The sequence below is a fragment of the Leptonychotes weddellii genome, chromosome 4 (assembly GCF_054177405.1).
Source record: "Leptonychotes weddellii isolate Sample4059 chromosome 4, ASM5417740v2, whole genome shotgun sequence".
Lineage (NCBI taxonomy): Eukaryota > Metazoa > Chordata > Mammalia > Carnivora > Phocidae > Leptonychotes > Leptonychotes weddellii.
The window spans coordinates 1049691-1066804 of NC_138372.1; the positions used below are offsets into that span (position 1 = coordinate 1049691).

The 17114-nt window shown below is 60.3% G+C and overlaps 1 protein-coding gene across 1 annotated transcript in view; it reads left to right on the top strand.

Annotated features, from left to right (window-relative positions):
* SKI (SKI proto-oncogene) overlaps positions 1-17114 on the top strand; it is a 69314-nt gene that overhangs the window by 46239 nt on the left and 5961 nt on the right. The window contains exons 2-3 of the mRNA XM_081816809.1: positions 16257-16376; positions 16503-16702. Coding sequence (XP_081672935.1) covers positions 16257-16376; positions 16503-16702 — 320 coding nt within the window. The remainder of the gene's footprint in view (positions 1-16256; positions 16377-16502; positions 16703-17114) is intronic.

Genomic DNA, 17114 nt, shown 5'->3' on the forward strand with positions numbered 1-17114 from the left:
GCCTCTCCCACCATTGCACAGGCTAGCAGTGGCTCTTCCGTGCTGCTTTGATGGAGTTGGGTGTCACAGCAGGGCCCTCGGGACTCAGGTGATAGCCAGCCGGGATCTGGGACCCGGAGGCGGGAGTTTGGAGCCCTAGGTCCTCCGAGCAGCTCTGCACCGGTCGGTATCAGGCACACGTGTCGATGGCGGCCGCCCTGCTGCGCTGAGGGTACCTCCGCCGTTGCCTCTAGGATGCCAGCCGCCAGGCCCCCCCCCCTCCCCCGCCTGGGCCCCCACGCTGGCCCTCCCGCGGCTCTGTCATAATTGAGCTGCTATGCATAATTCATCGAGGGCGCTGAGCCTTGGAGCCTTTGTGCGTGGGAAGAGGGGCTGAGCGGATGGGAGGCTTTCTTTGCAAGGAGGCCTGGCAGGCTTGGGCTTGCTAGCTCTCTGGTCCCAGCTGCTCCTCCTGCAGGAATGGGTGATGGGGTGCGAGAGCACCCAGAGAAGTGTGGGGTCGGTGTCCTCTGGGGTAGGAAACTGAGGTTGGGCCACGTGACAGTGCTCGACCACCTCTCGTGGTCCTGTCTACCTGCTGATTTCTTCCTCTGAGATTAAACTCCTCTGCCAGGCACCTGGGTGGCTCAGTCGGTTAAGCGTCTGCCTTCGGCTCAGGTCATGATCCCAGGGTCCTGGGATCGAGCCCCGCATCGGGCTCCCTGCTCCGCGGGAAGCCTGCTTCTCCCTCTCCCACTCTACCTGCTTGTGTTCCCTCTCTCACTGTCAAATAAAATCTTTAAAAAAATAAAGACCTCAGCTCTGCGCCTGGCCAAGGCTCCGGGGGGTGCACCCGTGTCCCAGACCTGTGGCTGGCTTTGGATTCAGAGTTTCAAGGAGCGAGAAGGCCTTTTACTGGAAGGCAGCCAGAGGCAGGAGGCCCCCCGGTCCCAGAGGCCCGCGGGTGTGGCTGTTGGCTGGGTCTGAGGCTTCAGCAGCATCTGGGTCCACCCTTCGGCCAGCATCGGGGTTGATGTTCTGTGGGGGAAAGGGGGAGGTCTCTCTTCCCAGGGCCACCAGGGACCCCGTCCCTGCCAGCCCTACTGGATTTGTGGTCGGAAGAAGTTTCTTTTGGCATTTTGCTCTGCAAAAGGCCCCCTAAGCCCCTGGGGTTGGGGCAGAGCTGACAGGATCCCCCTTGTTTCAGAGTGCGTCACCTGCACCCCGTATCGACTTCCAAAGTACCGTACCCCTTGCCTGGTGCCTTTTCTCGGAGGCCTTCCGCCTCTGACAGATGACCGGTCACACAACAGCCCACACGACACATGCACACACCCCGTGTGCCTGCACGTGCTCTGAGCACAAGGTCAGGTGATGGGGGCATGTGGGAGGGACCCCACAGGTTTAAGGAGAGCAGCTGAGGGCTGCCTGAGGTCCCCACCGTAGGCAGGGTGTGCAGCTCCCCGAAGGTCAGAGGGTCACCAGGACCTGCAGGCGGGCGCTGTCCACATGGGAGGCGCTGGAGACCGCACAGAGGTGGTGAGGAGGCCAGCACCATGGGAGCCCATGCACCTCCTGATGGCAGGTGTGGGAGGCAAGAGCAGGGGCCAGCTGTGTGGGCCCGGGGGGTCAGGAGGCGGGAAGCAGGTGGCCACTGCCTGGTGCCTCTCTCTACCTGTTTCTGGCTGCATGAGAGGAGCAGAAACTGCAGGCTCTTGCTGGCACATCAGAGGGAGAGCCCAGCCCAGGGCAGCCAGGTGTGGCAGTCAGCCGGGGAGTCTGCAGGAATGTTCCCGGTCAGCTGCCGGCCATGCTGCCCGTGGCCCTCCCTCCGAAGAGCAGTGCCCCTTCCTGGGCCGGGTCCGTTAGGCCCCTGAGTCTTGCCAGTTCTTTGTGTGGAGGCTTGTGGGGGAGGAGGGGTGGCCGTCCTTCCAGAGGGGCCTTCATGGGGCAAGGGCCTGCCGTCCGGTTCTTGGCCAGCCGGTTGTCCGGAGTGGAACTGCGGCGGTCCGCACTGTGGCCTGCGCTGCTCTGAGCAGTGCTGCTGACGCCGGACGGATGAGGGCGCGTTTGTCATCTCTGGCCGGGGCTGGAAGCGAACTGTGACAGCTGGACAACGAGGGAAAGACCGTCCTGCTCCCCACTTCTCCAAAACACAAGAGTATCATCGATTCCCAAAACAGCTTCATTGTTCTGGGAGTTCTGTTTTGTTGTTTTAGTGCTTTTTAACAGTTGCTTGCCAGTGACTGTCAAGGAAGGGAAAGATTCTGTTCCACCCCACCTTGTCCCTTTGGGGACTTCCCACACATTTTCTGATGCTGAAAGTAAGGTTTTGCAGGGGCATGGGAGGCCTTGGTATCCAGAGGGTTGGTGGCGAATCCATGGGATGGGGTCAGGGTGGACATCCAGTGTCTGCAGTGAAACCCATTCTCAGTCTTGGGTCTAGTGGACACCTCTGATCGGGGCCCCAGACCCCCTGGCCCGGTGGAGACGAGCCTCTGCCTCTCCTCCTGAGGGTGGCTGGGCCACAGGAATCATGTATGTGCCCCCACCCCCAGAGTCTGCAGAAGGGCTGGGGGGTGGGCCACCCCAACCCTCCCCCTTACACCCTCTGCTTTCGAGGGGTTTTTTGTGTTTGACAGACAGGCTGGTAGGTGATCTCCAAGCCCAGTGGTGCAGCCAACCCCAGGGGGCTTGTCCTTTTGGGAGCTGGAGCCTGAAGTGTCCTTCCACTATGGTGTGCAGGCCAGGAGTGGCAAAGGTCGGGGGAACTTGGGGAAGGAAGGTGAGTGTCAGAGCCCTGGCTCAGGAGCATCGTTGGCCTCTCATGAGGTCTGATTCTTGGGCAAGAGGGCATGAGACCCAATAGTCCATGACTACGTGTCCTTAGAGAAGACTTGACTTACTCTCAACAGTGTGGAAGTAACAGAGAAGATGACCTACTTAAATTTTTTTAAAAGATCAAGGTGAATCTTTAAAATTGCTATTTTCACTTCATTTTGGGGTTTGGCGTTGTCTTGCAAATTTAATCTGCTTCCTCTGTACCACAATAATCAGAAATAGGTTAATTTAAGCATAATATGAAACATGAATTATCCTGTGGAAAATATTAATGGTACTTACAAAAATAGCTGTGCAGTTTCTAGAACTGTAAAATCTTCAGGAACGGTCCATAATGCAGGGCTTTGGCTGATTTAGGGTGGCTCTGAGCTGGGGATTTAGAGTCTACCTGTAGGAGACAGCTGGACTCTGTCACAGAGCATCTAGCATCCCCAGTTAGAGAGGACGCTGGGGACCGGAGGCCCTGCCCCTGCTGGGGCCGTGCAGAATCTCAGGCTCATGGGAAGGAGGACGCTGTTTGTGCTTTCCTGCTGGGCCTCTCACTGGGCGGGGGGCTCAACTCCCTGCCCTGGGAGCTGCTCCTGCCTGTTGTCACCATCACCAGGGCCCAGCATGCCCCACAGTGGGGAGGGGGGGCGGTGTTCAAGCCACTTGGGCCTTGTCCTTGAGTGCGCAGGTCTGGTCAGAGTGGCTACGCTTGCCACATGGTCCTACATCCTTGTGCTCAAGAATGTGCAGACCCCCATCTGAGGGTGGGAGGAAGGAAGACCCTGCTGCCTGCCCTGGGCAGTGAGAGTGGTGGGGCGGGGCGGGGGGGGGGGCGTGGAACGACACATTCGTTCCAGAGGCTTTCAGGACCTAGCTTCCGTTGTGGGGATTTGCCACATCAGACACTGAAGCTGAGGCCTCATGGCCCAAGAAATGGGGCGTACACTTGAACTTGTCGGCGGTGGCATGACCTTGAATCTGAACCTGAAAGGTCAAGCTGCCATTCTGGTCCCTCCTCTGCCTCACCTCTGAAACCTGAAGGCTTGCTTCTCACCAAATCCAGAAGGTTCTTGGCCACTGTCTCCCTACTCTCTCCTTCTGGAATTCCTCCTCTCTTTCACGTCTGTTACCCTCTCTCATGTGTTCATCTCATTTTCCTCTGCATTGCATTTGAATAATTTCCTTAAGAACTGTTTTTATTCTGGAAAGTTCTGCTTTTTTTTCCAATCTGCGTGATCTTTTTTGATGTCTTACTCTTTTCTCACATTTTTTTCTGTATGTGTTTACTCATTTTGAGCTAGGTCTGTTTTAGCATTTGTACCCGTTGCTCTGTTGGATGAGGCCCTGGGGTCTGGCCCGCTGCCTGAGTGCAGGGCCTGGGGGTGTGTGCTTGGTGCGGCCCCCCTGACTCTGCTCCTCTCAGCTTCCACTGTGGGCTCTGAGAGGTCCGTGTAGGTCTGTGGTTACGTAACAGGTTCCCTGCATCCCCGGAGTGGGGGGCGGGGGTCCTTGACCCCTGGTGGCCATGACAGGCCTCCCTGGGTCAGCATGGCTGACACGGCACGTGGTTTTCCTCCCCTTTGGTCCCGGTCCCTTGGGCTTTTCCTTTGGAGCTCCGCTCCTGTCAGGGATGCTAGACAGCCTTTTGTGTTGTGTGGTGGTTGTGGAGGACGACACCTGGCCTCCCGACGCGGGCTGAGAAGCAGACGTGGCAGGTGCCCCTCTACCCCGACCTGTTGTTCAGGGGTCACGGCCTGACAGCGTCGCGGGGTGGGCTGCTTTGAAGGCCTGATGACATTTCTGTGAAAAGTTTTCACCTCTAAATTTGTGGTCTTGGCTATTTTCTGCCGACCCACTACATGAGTGAAATTACGACATGAACACTTGGGCTGTTGGGCCCTCTCTTCGAGTGTCACAGGGAGACCTCCAGCACGGCCACTGGCCCTGCCCTGTGCACTCCCCAGAGTCCTGGCCTGAAGCCTGCCGTCTTTGCTCTGGAGGATGAAACCCACAGGTTCGCGCCCCCGGGGCCGTGGCCGCCTGCATGAGGTTGGTGAGACCAAAGGTTCCAGGTCACCTGGAACCTGTGGACCACCTAAATGCTGGGTCCTGCCTGCCCCAGTTCTAAACCTGCAGTGGGTTTCTAACTTGGACATATCACGTAGTGGTTGAATTCTGTGTTAAAATCTGCCAAACCATGAGAAAGAATTGCTTTTTAATTTAGTCTCTAAGTTAGGAAATAGATGCATGTATTCAGACCCCTAGATGTGGTTTTGCTATGACATCTCTACCTGTTAAAAGTGCTCACTTGTGCTCAGACACAATGGTGCTGATTTGTGAGAACTCCTCCCACTTGCCTTTCCAGGGCCTCAGTCTGGGGGGCACAGGCTGAATCTCTCAGTGGAGAGTCCCTGAGGTTGGGGGGCAGGGGTTGCTTTGTCTGCTGAGTGGTTCATGAGACAGTGGTGGGGCTACAGATGATGCCAAAGTCGATCCTGCTGAACAGGGTGCCCCCCCGCCAGGTGCCACGGTCAGGGATCAGACGAGCGAGTGTCAGAGCATGGGTACTGGTGGGGAAGGGGAGGGGCCTAGATGCTGACACGATGGCTTGAGAGTAGGGATCTCGGGTCGGTGCAGGGGGCATGGGCATGTTCGCCCAGGCCCGGCGCTGTGTGAGGTGGTGGTCTCAAGCAGCACCACTTGCCCCCATCTGTGAACTGGCACCAGGTTGAGAGAGCCAGCTGGGGTAGGCCTCCTGTGGTGCCCACTGCCCAGGACACCGGACCACAGGACTTAGGGAGGTGGGGGCCAGGCGGGCCTCAGGAACCACACGGACGCCCCCCTGCCCTGAGCCCGTGTGTTTGCATACAGCCACCCCGCCCCCCAACCTTGGCCAGGGCCACATCGTCACCCTGGAATTGCCCTGGCTGCCCAGCTGGGCACTGAGGCCTCGCCCAGAGCTGACATAGGATGCCTGTCCCTTGCCTGGCATGGAGTGGCTTCTAGGAGCCCGTGTCCCCATGTCTCCCCCGAGCCAGCTGCTCTTCACACTCTCCTCCCCTCCCGAGGGCTGCCTACACTCCTGGCGGCTCAGCCCTCCCCCACCCCCACGCTGATGGCCAGTGTCTTGGCACCAGTGGGAGCCAAGCTCAGTGGGAGCAGGCTGGGGTCTGTGCCAGGCCAGGCCCCGCCCATCGTGGAGTCCTTGCCGCCGCTCACCCCACAGCTTAGACCGGGGCGTCTTGTGGCCCGGGATGGGGCCAGACCGGAACATTCCCTGACCTTTGACGGGGCGCTCCTTATGGGTTTTGTGTGTGAAACCTGACCCTCCGAGGGAGCCTCGTGGTATTTGGTGGTGGTGCTGAAGAACCCGCTAGTCCGTGTGTCTCACCGCGAGGGGCCGCTTGGTGGCTCAGGTACCCACCTGCGCCCTGCTGGAGGCAGCTCTGGACCGCTCAGGCGGCTCGCTTTCCTGATTTTATAACTTTGCTTTCAAATAATTATGGTGTAATTGGCCTTTCTCTCATAACTGGAGAAACTGGAGAAAGTGGGCATGGGCCTATGATCACAGGTCAGTGGTTTTAAAAACACGTAATGAAGTTTACGATACTGTATTATGAATAGGACTGTAATCCTGTATGAAGCCTCTTTGCCGGGAACGCTTTGTAACGGTTCACGTGTCAGCGGATCGGTGAGGCGACCAGAAGGCGGTCCTATCGCTGCTTCATTACCAGCACGTGGAGTTACACCCGTAAATATGTACGAATTTATTTTTCACGCCATCTTTTCATTTTTGACGTCCGTGTTAGTAACGTGCACCATCTCCGGTGTTTCCTATCGTCCGTACGAGACAGCATTGGTGTATGTACCGAGGGACAGTTCGTCTTGTAAACAAACCCAGAGGGACAGATACGGTCCTGCAGGTGTATTTCCTCTTTCTTTCGATTTTCTCTGTAACACTTTGTTTTCTGTAGCTTACTTTGCTGTGAGAATACAATGTATATAACACACAGAACCTGCAAAATGTGTGTGGATCAACTCCCTCTGTGACTGGCAAGGCCTCTGGTCAGCAGTGGCTATTAGTCATTAAGTTTTGGGGTGCCCACTGTGTGGGGGGCTGGTGCCCCTCACCCCTGCGTTGTTCAGGGTCAGCTGTTCAGATGTTTGGGTCCCTCTTCTCAGTTCTGGGTCGTGACTGAGGAGCGGCCTTCCTTCCAGGACGGCTGCACTGTTTCCATCCCCTCCCACGTGCTTGAGGCCCCTGGCCCCCCTACCTCCCAGGGTGGCGCCTCACCTCGTGGTTGGTGGTTGTGTGATTTTGGTTCTGTCTGATCACAGCCATCCTGGTAGGTGTGAAGTGGTCTCTTGCTGCGGTTTTGATGTGCGTTTCCCTGCTGTTGAGGGGCGCGGCCTCCTCGGGTCTAGTCCCGCCCTTTGCCCCTTGTCATAACTGAGGTTTTGTTGACTTGCACTGATGCAGGTCCCTGAGCGGATGCCCGATCTGCACGGTGATTCTCCCAGTCCGTGGTTGTCTTTCCACATTCTTGCTGGCCTCCTTTGAAGCACAGGAAGGTCTTGACTTGGATGAGTTCCCACTTTCCTCCTTGAGCGTTTGCTCCTCTCGGCAGTGGGTCGTCGCGGCGGCCGGGGTGGCGGCCGGGGTGGTGCCCGTGGCCCTGGCCCCGTAGACACTGAGTGTTCGAGTTTTCTCTGTGATGGTATGAGGAAGCACTTGTTGGTAGAGGAGGCGCCCACAAGCAGTCTTCGCCCTGACAGGCCTGAGGGGGGCCCCCCCACGGGAATGCTGGTTCTTGTGGCGCGGGCGGCCCCCACTTGGAGAGCATGGCGAGCACACGTGAGAACACACGCGAGGCTTGGGTCGTCTCCCTTCAAGGAGCCACTGTTCAGCCACGTAGGAAGCAAGCCAGTGATGGGAGCGGCGCTAGAATAGGGGCTTAGAGAGGGGCCAGACCGGCGGCAGGGTCTCAGGCCACACTCGGCCACATTTGCCTGGGACTCGTGGCCCTCGGGAGGGTCGGCACAGGCTGTGGCCCTCGTGGTGGCCCTTCTTTCCATTGGAAGAACTCGGGTGTGTGGGTGACCCCACGAGGGCACGCTGGTCCCCAGGGGTGCCACCCCCCAGTGCTGTCACGTCGGCCCCCTGGAGGAGGTCGCTAGTGCGGCCGGCCAGTGACCTCACCCCCAGGCCTCAGCCTCTGCGGGACACACAGGTGCCATCTCTCATGTTGGCCTCGCCACTTCGCAGAAATCCTTCCTCTGAAATCAAAACAGCTTCGGATGTTTGATGAACCGCTCTCCCTAGCTCCTGGCATGGACCGGTCTCGACTCCCTGACTGTGCCGACGAGTGCTGGTGCGGTCGGAGGCCGGCGGGGCCGGCACAGGATAGGGGGTGCAGGGCAGGTGTGTTCTGCAGGAGAGCACGTACACCCAGCTCTGTGAGCCTCGGGGGGCTCAGGTTCATCTCCTGGAACTCGTGGCTGCTCCGTGCCGTTCACTTGTCCAGAGTGGAAGCGGCTCCGTGCAGAGGCTGGTGGTCCTCCCAGTACCCGACTGCTTTCCCGACGGCCATCTCAGCCGGACACGGCCGTGCTGCTCGCAGGGCCGCTGCAGCAGACCCTGGCTTCGCGCGGACGCCCGGTTCGCGGGGGGCTGAGGCCGAGTGCCGGGGGCAGGCCGCGCTTCGCTCCGCGTTGCAGTTGCCCTGGTGCGGGAAGTGGTGGGGGGCGTTGCTCCAGGCCCTCCTCCACATGCCCTGGGTGGGTTAGGTTTCGCCTTCACTCGTGGGCCGGGACGTGGCATCTCTGACGTGGCCGTGGCGGTGGCCTGGGCAGAGGTGGGACGTCTGTTGGCCTGGCAGCCCCTTTGCCAGCTGCTCTGTCATTGGAGCCCCGTGCTGTGCTTCCTTACCAGTGAGACTGTTGGAGGTCTGATCGGTCAGCCTCAGGGCCAGGCTGCCTGAGGGCCAGGCTGCCTGAGGGCCAGGCAGCAGGGTCTCAGGAATGGATTGATGCTCCCACTGAAGGGGGCCCTGTATTTGCTGATAAATAAGCAAGCAAGAAGGAGTCCCCCCTGTGGCCGCCTTTTCCACCATCTGGCTGTATCCTCCTTGGTGTCTAGGCCTTTTTCAGGGACCCCATCCCCTTTCTGGGCACCCTCTGCCATCTCCCTGCAGAGCCCTGCCCACCGGCGCCATGGGTCTTTGTGTGAGGGTGCTCACAGATCCGGGTCCTGCTCCAGGACCAGCACCCCTGGCTGGCTTGGACAGCTGTCTCTGTGGGTGTGTGGAACTGGGAAGATCCACCTCTGAGGCTGGGCCTCAGAACCCAGGTTCAGATGCTGCTCCTCTGTCTGGGGCCCGGGTGGCCTCCCCCAACCAAAACACCCTGCTGGGAACATGACTGTGGCCTTCCAGGGCTCCTGGGGGCCCCTCAGCACTGCTGCTCTGTGGGGGACAGACTGGGGGATTCTTCTGGCACCAGCCAGCTGGTCTCTTGGACCAAGGCACGTAGCTGACCAAGATCTTGTAGGACTTGCTTGAATCTCCTAAGACTAAGAGGATGTGAAGACCAAAGTGGTGGAGTCCAGTCCCTCTTCCTCATGCCACACCCCTCAGCCACGCATGCGCCCCCAGCCTTGACACCACGAGAACTTCATCTGTGCTCATTCCCGAGCTTGACGACTGTGACCCCCCGGTGTGGCTAAAGCTGCCTGCTCCGCGCCAGGCCAGCAGGACCCCTTGGGGGGCACTGGGCGGGCGTGGAGGCTGGTGTCTGGCGGTGTTTTGTTTTGCTTTTGGGTGTAAAAACCGTCTCTGTAAAGTTTGATTCAGACCCCTTGTCTGGAAGTTTCAAAGCAGGGACCATCAGCACCAGATTGGCCGTGAGAGGGAAAGGGGCTTTGGTTCAAGACCTGTTGTTTGGCTTCTAATTAGTAATTAATTGGTAATTAGGCATTAACAGCCGAGTAGATGAGCAGTGTGGAGAGCACGAGGCCGAGGCCCAGCAGCTGGGCACTGCCCAGAGTGACTGTCCCTGTCTTGGGAGCCCCTAGTGGACAAGGCGGTGGGGTTTGCCCCTGCTCTCCTGTGTGGCCCAATCTGTGGCATCCCTCCGTGGGCCTGTGAGGGAGTGCGGCTGGGCTCTGCTGAGGTGCTAGGGCCAAGGCCACGGGGGAGGGGGCAGGGGGGGCTGCTGCAAGGCTCTTGGCCCCCTGACCATGGAGCTGTCAGCTGTAGGGCATGTAGACCTATAGACCGGGCTCAGCCTGCTGTGGGGTCACTCATGGCCACTCCTGCCCAGCTGCCAATGACCCACCGTCTGGGTGTGGCCAAGATGCCGCGCTCCCTGTGGAGGATGCGTATGGTTGGAGGCCCCGAGTAGCTACAGGATCTGCTAAGTCCACCCCCACCGTGACGTCTGAAAGGGGTTCACGTGCTCCTGAGCCCTGGGGAGCCTCTCCTAGGTCTGGGTCATTGGTCCTTTGTCCTCCTTGGACTCTTTGCAAAGGTCTGGCCCACAGTGAGCTGGGGGTCTTGGGAGGATAGGATTCTGCTCTTCGTCCCACCTGTGACTTTGAAATTCTCTTTCCTGATCCCTGGGGAATTGACCAGAATTCAGCCCCAGACCACCTGCACATTGGGCAGAAGAGGGTCTCAAATGGGTCTTCCTGATGTTTTCTGCCCTGGCGTTTGGCTGAGGGCTGTGGTTCTGTTGTCATCAGCTTGTGCTGGGGCAGCTGGTGCTGCTCCCCGGCTCAGCTCTCCTGTCCCCGGCTGGGGGCCCCGGCCTAGACCTGGTTGCTGCTGCTTGAGCACACACCCCGGGAGAGGCTTTCTGGCCCCAGGAGCTATGCCTGACCCTCACCTGGGCCTGGTGCTGCTGGGGGAGGCAGATTGCTGCTGCTGAGCCCCTCCCTGGCTCCCAGCCTCGGCCCAGCCACTGCAGGCTCAGGGACCCGGACTCTTTTCCTCTGTCGGGATGCCCCCCGGCTTTGCCGAACCTCAGTGGGGATCCAGAGCTCTGGGCCTGCGGACATGCACACAGTGACTGGCCGCAGTGAGGACGCTGGTCTTCTGTCCAGGGCCACACTCCCCCGTCAGTGCCCAGGCATCTTGCTGGGCGGGCACACTCACCTTTTTCTCCAGCCATGGTGCTCAGCACTGTTGGGCCAGAGGGGACCTGGGTGGCGCTGTGTGGCGCTCGGGGCTGCACGTGTCCCGGGCTTTAGTCCATGGGGCCAGAGCGGGCGGAGCACCTTAGTGTAGTAAGAAAACAGAACCAACACAGTTCTCATCTGCTGGGGGGGTGGTCCTCGCTGTGCCCGGTTGTACGTGCGCTCCCAGGTACCAGTGACCTTTGTATCTGTGAGCAGCCTGCACGACCGAGCTGAGTGTGCGCTGGCCTGGCGCCACGTGCCAGGGGTGCCCAGACAGGGCACGGGGAGAGAGGCGCCTGGTGGGGGACGTCGCAGAGAAGGGTGGGGGAGCCGGAGGGGTGCTGCTGCTGCCGGCCAGCCCTCAGCAGACGTTTGCTTTGGGACCTCGGCTCGCCTGGCAGAGCTGGTGCCCCTGGTTCTGTGAGCGTCCGTAGCCCCAGTTCTAATGACAGAGTCTTCGGACCGTCATGTTCAGTCCTCAGCCCAAGGCCCACATGTCCCCCAAGTGCGCGTGGATGAAGTTTGGGGTCCGTGGACCTGGGTGCAGAAGGTGCCTGTATTCCCATCGACTTAGAGGGACCTCTTCCTCCTGCGGGTCTGCCACCCAGGGCGGCGCCCGTCCCCCCCGTGTGAGCTCAGCGCCGCCGTGGCAGGTGTGGGGGCGCAGCCCCGTTGCAGCTGGCTCTGTGTGCACACGGCGTCTGGTACGTCCGTGCACGCAAGGAGCACGGCCTCGCTCTCCCGGGCCGGTGCGCTCCATGCGTGTCCTGTGCTCGCGGCCGGGTGTCCCTCCTTTGGGCCGTCTGGGTCCGCGACGCGTGGCTGTGTGCCCAGCCGGCCTCTGGCTCCCGCCTGGCAGGTGGGTGGGAGCTGCCCCCCTTCACTGCCAGCGTCACCCCGAACCGATTGCCTGGAGCAGCCAGGGCTCTGTGCCGAAGTTGGGGTGTGGGCCTGGGCCTCGGGCCAGTGCCATTAGCCAGCATCTGGAACATCTTTTCTTCCCCACTCTGTTCCCCCATGTGCGGTTTTTCTTTCTGTTTGAAGGTGTCCGGGGCGGTGCACAAGGAACCGTGCATGAGAGGTGGCGGGGCAGGCCCTAGGGACCTCTCCTGGGTTCATCCCAGGGCAGTCTTGGGAGGCGGAGTGGTAATGAGCTCATTCCCCCAAGAAAATGTGGGGTCCTGCCAGTGGCCTCTCTCCCAGGAGTCTTGCATCTAGGGGTTCCCAGATGCCAGGTCAGGGCCCACGCCCAGGCCTGCTGCCCTGCTGCTGGGACGTGGGGTTCTCAGCAGAGCGTGGGGGAAGGGACTCAGAAAGCCAAGGTAAGCCGCTGGTCTCTGAGCCCAGAGCCCTCCTTCCGCCCTGCCCTGCTTCTGGGCCTTGGCATAGGCTGTCCCTCTATGCGTTCGGGGCTCAGGCACAGAATGAAGTATGTCCTTTGTGAGCACGAGGCCCCAGGGCTGATGCCAGAAGCTGCTCCGGCTCCTGGTGGCCGCTGGCCGTCTCGTCTACCCGGCTTTTCCCTGCACTGGCCTTGGGTGGTGGCCACAGCCCCAGCAACCACCCTGCCCCCCACTCCCCTTGTATCTGATGGAGCCTCTGACATGACGGGGCCCCGCGGCCCAGCTCGACAGGTCCCATAGGAAAGTCACTCCTGCGTCATACCCCCACATCCTTGCAAACCTCCCGAGGCCCCTGGGCAGAACCTCATCGTGGAGTGTCCTCTCTGCTCTGTGGGGTGCACACTCGGCTGCTGGAAAGCCCTGGGTGGGCGCCCGCGTGGTCTGCAGCTAGCTCTTTTTCTTTTCTTTTTTTAGAAACATTTATTTTTAAAAATTGTGTTGAGATAGAGACAATGTAAAATGTACATTGTGAGCATGTGAAGCGTACAGGTCAGTAGCAGTAAGTACATTCACAGTTTTGTGCAACCATCACTTCCAGCCATCATGGAATTTTTTCCACCTTGTAAAACTGAAACCCTATACCCGTTAAACATAACTTCCATTCCTGCCTCCCTTCAGCTCCTGGCAAACACAGTATTTTTTTGAACTTACTAGTTTCAGAGGTAGAGATCAGTGATCATCAGTTGCATATAACAGCCTGTGCTCATCACATCACATGCCCTCCTCGGTGCCCGTCCCCCAGTTACCCCGTCCCCCCACCCATCCCCCCTCCAGCAACCCTCAGTTTGTTCCCTAGAGTTAAGCGTCTCGTATGGTTTGTCTCCCTCTCTGATTTCGTCTGGTTTCATTTTTCCCTCCCTTCCCCTATGATCCTCTGTCTTGTTTCTCAAATTCCATATATCAGTGAAATCCTGTGGTATTTGTCCTTCTCAGAGAGACTTATTTCGCTCAGCATGATACTCTCGAGCTCCGTCCACATGGTTGCAGATGGAAGATGTCATTGTTGTTGATGGCTGAGTAGTAGTCCACCGTGTATAGACCACGTCTTCTCTGTCCGTTCATGTGTCCATGGACGTCTGGGCTCCTTCCACAGTTTGGCGGCGGTGGACACTGTGCTCAGCCCTTCAGCAGAGTGGCTGCTCCGAGGCTGGCAGGGGTCCCAGAGGCTGTGCGTGTGCTGCGCGGGGGCATGTGCGTGGGGGGGCACACTTGTGCGTAGTGCCACATGCTTTCGCCCGTGTGTGGGGCGATGCTCTTCTCTGCCCGGAGCCCCACGGTGAGCGTCTGCGGGGAGTGGTGTGGCCTGCTGTGGTAGCCGTCCATGCGGTGCGGGACCCTCGGCAGGCTCTTGGCCTGAGGCTCGGGGGAGTAGGCCCAGAAACCCGCTGCCTCCTTGAGGGTCATGGGCCCCCATGATCCAGCTTGGAGGCCTTGAGAAGGGTCAGAAACCAGAAGTGACTATCTTTACCTGCTTGCTGATCTCTTGTGGAATGGGGATGCCATGGGCTGTTGCTGGGGCTCAGGTGGGCCCTGCTAGGAACAGTGGCCTTCCAGGCCCTGAGAAGCACGTCCTGCCAGGGCTTTAGATCGCTCTCAGGTGAGAGGGAGCAGCAAACCTCCCTCAGGGCCTGTGTCCATGTCCTGGCGAGGCTCCCCTGCTGGCCCCTTCCTGCTGCTCTCTCATAGAAGGTTCTGCTCATGGGGTTTGTCCTGCTATAGGACTCTCAGAGGCGTTACTCCAGCTGCCTGAAGACCCATCCCCATCCTAGGGTTGACAAGCTTGGGATGGGGGGCGGGAGCGTGGGGGAGGCTCAGGCCCTTTCTCCAGAGCTCACAGGCTCGGTTTAGTGCTCCGTCTTTGCAGGCCAGGTCCCTGACTGAGGGCAGCCTCACTCCCCCACCACATGGATGGGCGCCACAAGCCAGCCACCATGTGGGGGGGGTGACCCTACAGCCTGAGTCGCGTGCACCCCCCAGGAGTCTTCCTGAACCTGCGGGAGCCGGTGCCAGGCCTGTGGCTTTTCTCTTGGTGAGAACTCAGCTTGTTTCCTCTCCTCCCTGCTTCCTATCTGCTCAGACAGGAAGCTCCACCCCTGCTGGTGTAACCGCCCCCCCACCCCATTGCCCGGCCGCCAGCCCCCCGCTCACCCGCTTGCAGGAGGTGTCCAGGCCGCGCGGGCAGACGTCACCGGACGCTCTCCCCTAAAAAGCACCAACAAACGGGTCTTTCTTTCCTGAATGATGGTTTCATGCCTGAGCAGACCGTCCACAGTCGTCTGTGGGTACCCCCCGAAGCGCCTTCTGGAGCTGGGCATGGGTCTCTGAGCTGCAGGGCTCCGGGCCTCAGGGCAGCTGCTTCTCTGTGAAGACAGAGGCTAGTGTACCCTGGACAGGGTCTGAGGTCCTAGTATTTCCTCCCTGGGTCCCGAGGGCTGCCTAGGTCCCAGAGTCCTCGACCCTGCGTCTGTCCCCCGAGAGGGGCTGCCGTGGGGTGGGGTGGGGTGGGGTGGGGCCCCGTGAACACGCGTGCATACGGACATGTGCCGGGCTTGGTCGGGCCCTCTGCCCAGGATCCCGTCTGTCCTGTCTCTGGAATTTTGTGATGACGGCCCTGGTAAGCGGGGCACCTCCGTTGACCACTTGCCTCCCTGCTCTCTTCCCCTCCCAGGAAGCCCGTGTCCCCCCAAGGGGCCAGGTCTGTGACACAGTATTTTCTCCAAGTGTTCCTGGAGGTGGGAGGAGCCTTTCTTCTCTCCCCCCACCCCCCATTACTGGCCTCCCCTCCAAGGCTTCCCAGCTGCCAGCAGAGCGCCCCCCGCATCTGCTCCCTCCTCCTGAGGTCAGGCCGGGGGGAGTGACAGGGCATCGTCCTGTCGGCCCCTGGCCCTAGGTGGGTGATTGCGCGATGGCCTGTGTGTGGCCCCCAGCACAGCTGTCCTGGGCGGGGGCGGGGCACTGTCCATCCCCCAAAGACGGTTCTGTTTTCTCGGGAAGAGACCCTGTCTGCCTCAGGATCCTGCGCCATTGGGTTGGGGGACTTTGTTCTCCTGACGCCAGTTCTGGAGGCCACTCTGACTAGTGTCCCGCAGACACAACTTGGGGCCCCTGGGACGCTGGAGGAGAACACGAGCGTGGCCTTGGTCCTGAAGCCCTGGGCACTCGGTGGAGAGGGTCGTCTCTCTCTCGCTCTCTCTCGCTTTTTAAAGATTTTATTATTTGAAAGAGAAGGAGAGACGGTGAGCGAGTACAGCAGGGAGGAGAGGGAGAAGCGGTCTCCCTGCTGAGCAGGGATCCCGATGCGGGGCTCGATCCCAGGCAGACGCTTCGCCGACTGAGCCACCCAGGCACCCCAAGAGGGTCGTCTCTTATTTGGAGAATGCCTTTCTCCTGAGATCTTGCCAGACGGATGCTCTGGCTGACAGTTGTCGGTTCTGCTTGGTGGAACCCAGAACTTTGGGGACCTGGGTGAACCCCCCTGATGGAGGGCACCACACTTGGCCAATGAGCCTGCCCGCTGGGCTGCCCCTTCCCCGTCCTGGCATGACCACGGCGGGGAGGCCAGAGTCCACGGCTCCTGTCAGCCATTTCGGCAGCGCACAGACGGAGGGGCTGGGGCAAGGGGCTGTCCCCTCGAGTCCCCGCCCGGAGCTCGGCCTGGGCGCCCTATCCTGGGCCTTCTGCAGCGGTGGGGTGAGGTCCCGGCATGGCAGCCCCACGGAGCGCTCAGGGAAGTGGCTTGTCCTGCCCTGGGGTCAGGGTCTGTGCGCACTGTACGCACCTCGTGCACAGTCGGGTCTGCTGGCTGGAGACCTTGCCCAGAGCGCGGATATCTCCGGAGGCGCCAGCAACAACTTTTGTGTTTCTCACAGGTCTCCTCCGAGCCCCCGGCCTCCATCCGGAAAACAGATGACGCCCCCTCCCAACTCCCTACGTCTTCTGAGAAGGACAAACAGTCTGGCTGGCTGCGGACCCTGGCCAGCTCCAGCAAGGTTGTGCGGGGAGTGGCGGGGCGGGGGTGGGCTGAGCACGTTCACCTGAGCACGTCTGCGGGGTGGGGCGGCCGTCACTGAGGCTCCACACCCCAGCCTCTCACACCCGCGCCTCTCTTCCCGCAGAGCCTTGGCTGCGTTCACCCTCGCCAGCGCCTCTCCGCTTTCCGACCCTGGTCCCCTGCGGTGTCCACGAGTGACAAAGAGCTCTCCCCGCACCTCCCGGCCCTGATTCGAGACAGGTGGGTGCCTGCCATGCTGGCGGCCGGTGGTCATCACAGGCCTAGGGACGTGGGGCCGGGGTTGGGTTCTGCCCCCAGGTGTCTGTAGTCATCTGCTGGGTGAGACCTTTCCTTTACGGGGTTGCCTGGAGTCTCTCAAAGTGGACACGATCCAAGAGAGGCTGTCGCTCTGCGTGTCTCAGGACGGGCCTCCCCCAGTCCGTGGGGCGCTCCTTCGGTGGCCTGAGTGCACAGTGAGGCAGGCTCCACGTGGGCGGGATGAAGTGCCCAGAGCTGTGGGGCCGCATGGCCAAGGGAGCAGCCGGGGAGGCCAGCCACAGTTACCACAGTGCTGTGGTCCTTTAGACGGTGTCAGGTGCGGCCAGCTACCCCGCAGCTGCTGGCTTGCATCTCCTCCTTCACACTTTCCAGGGGGCAGGTCCCCCGAGGAGCCTTCACGTGCTGGCCACGGTGGGAGGGGGACTTGGGGGGGGAGGGGCAGACGCCTGTGGCCCCC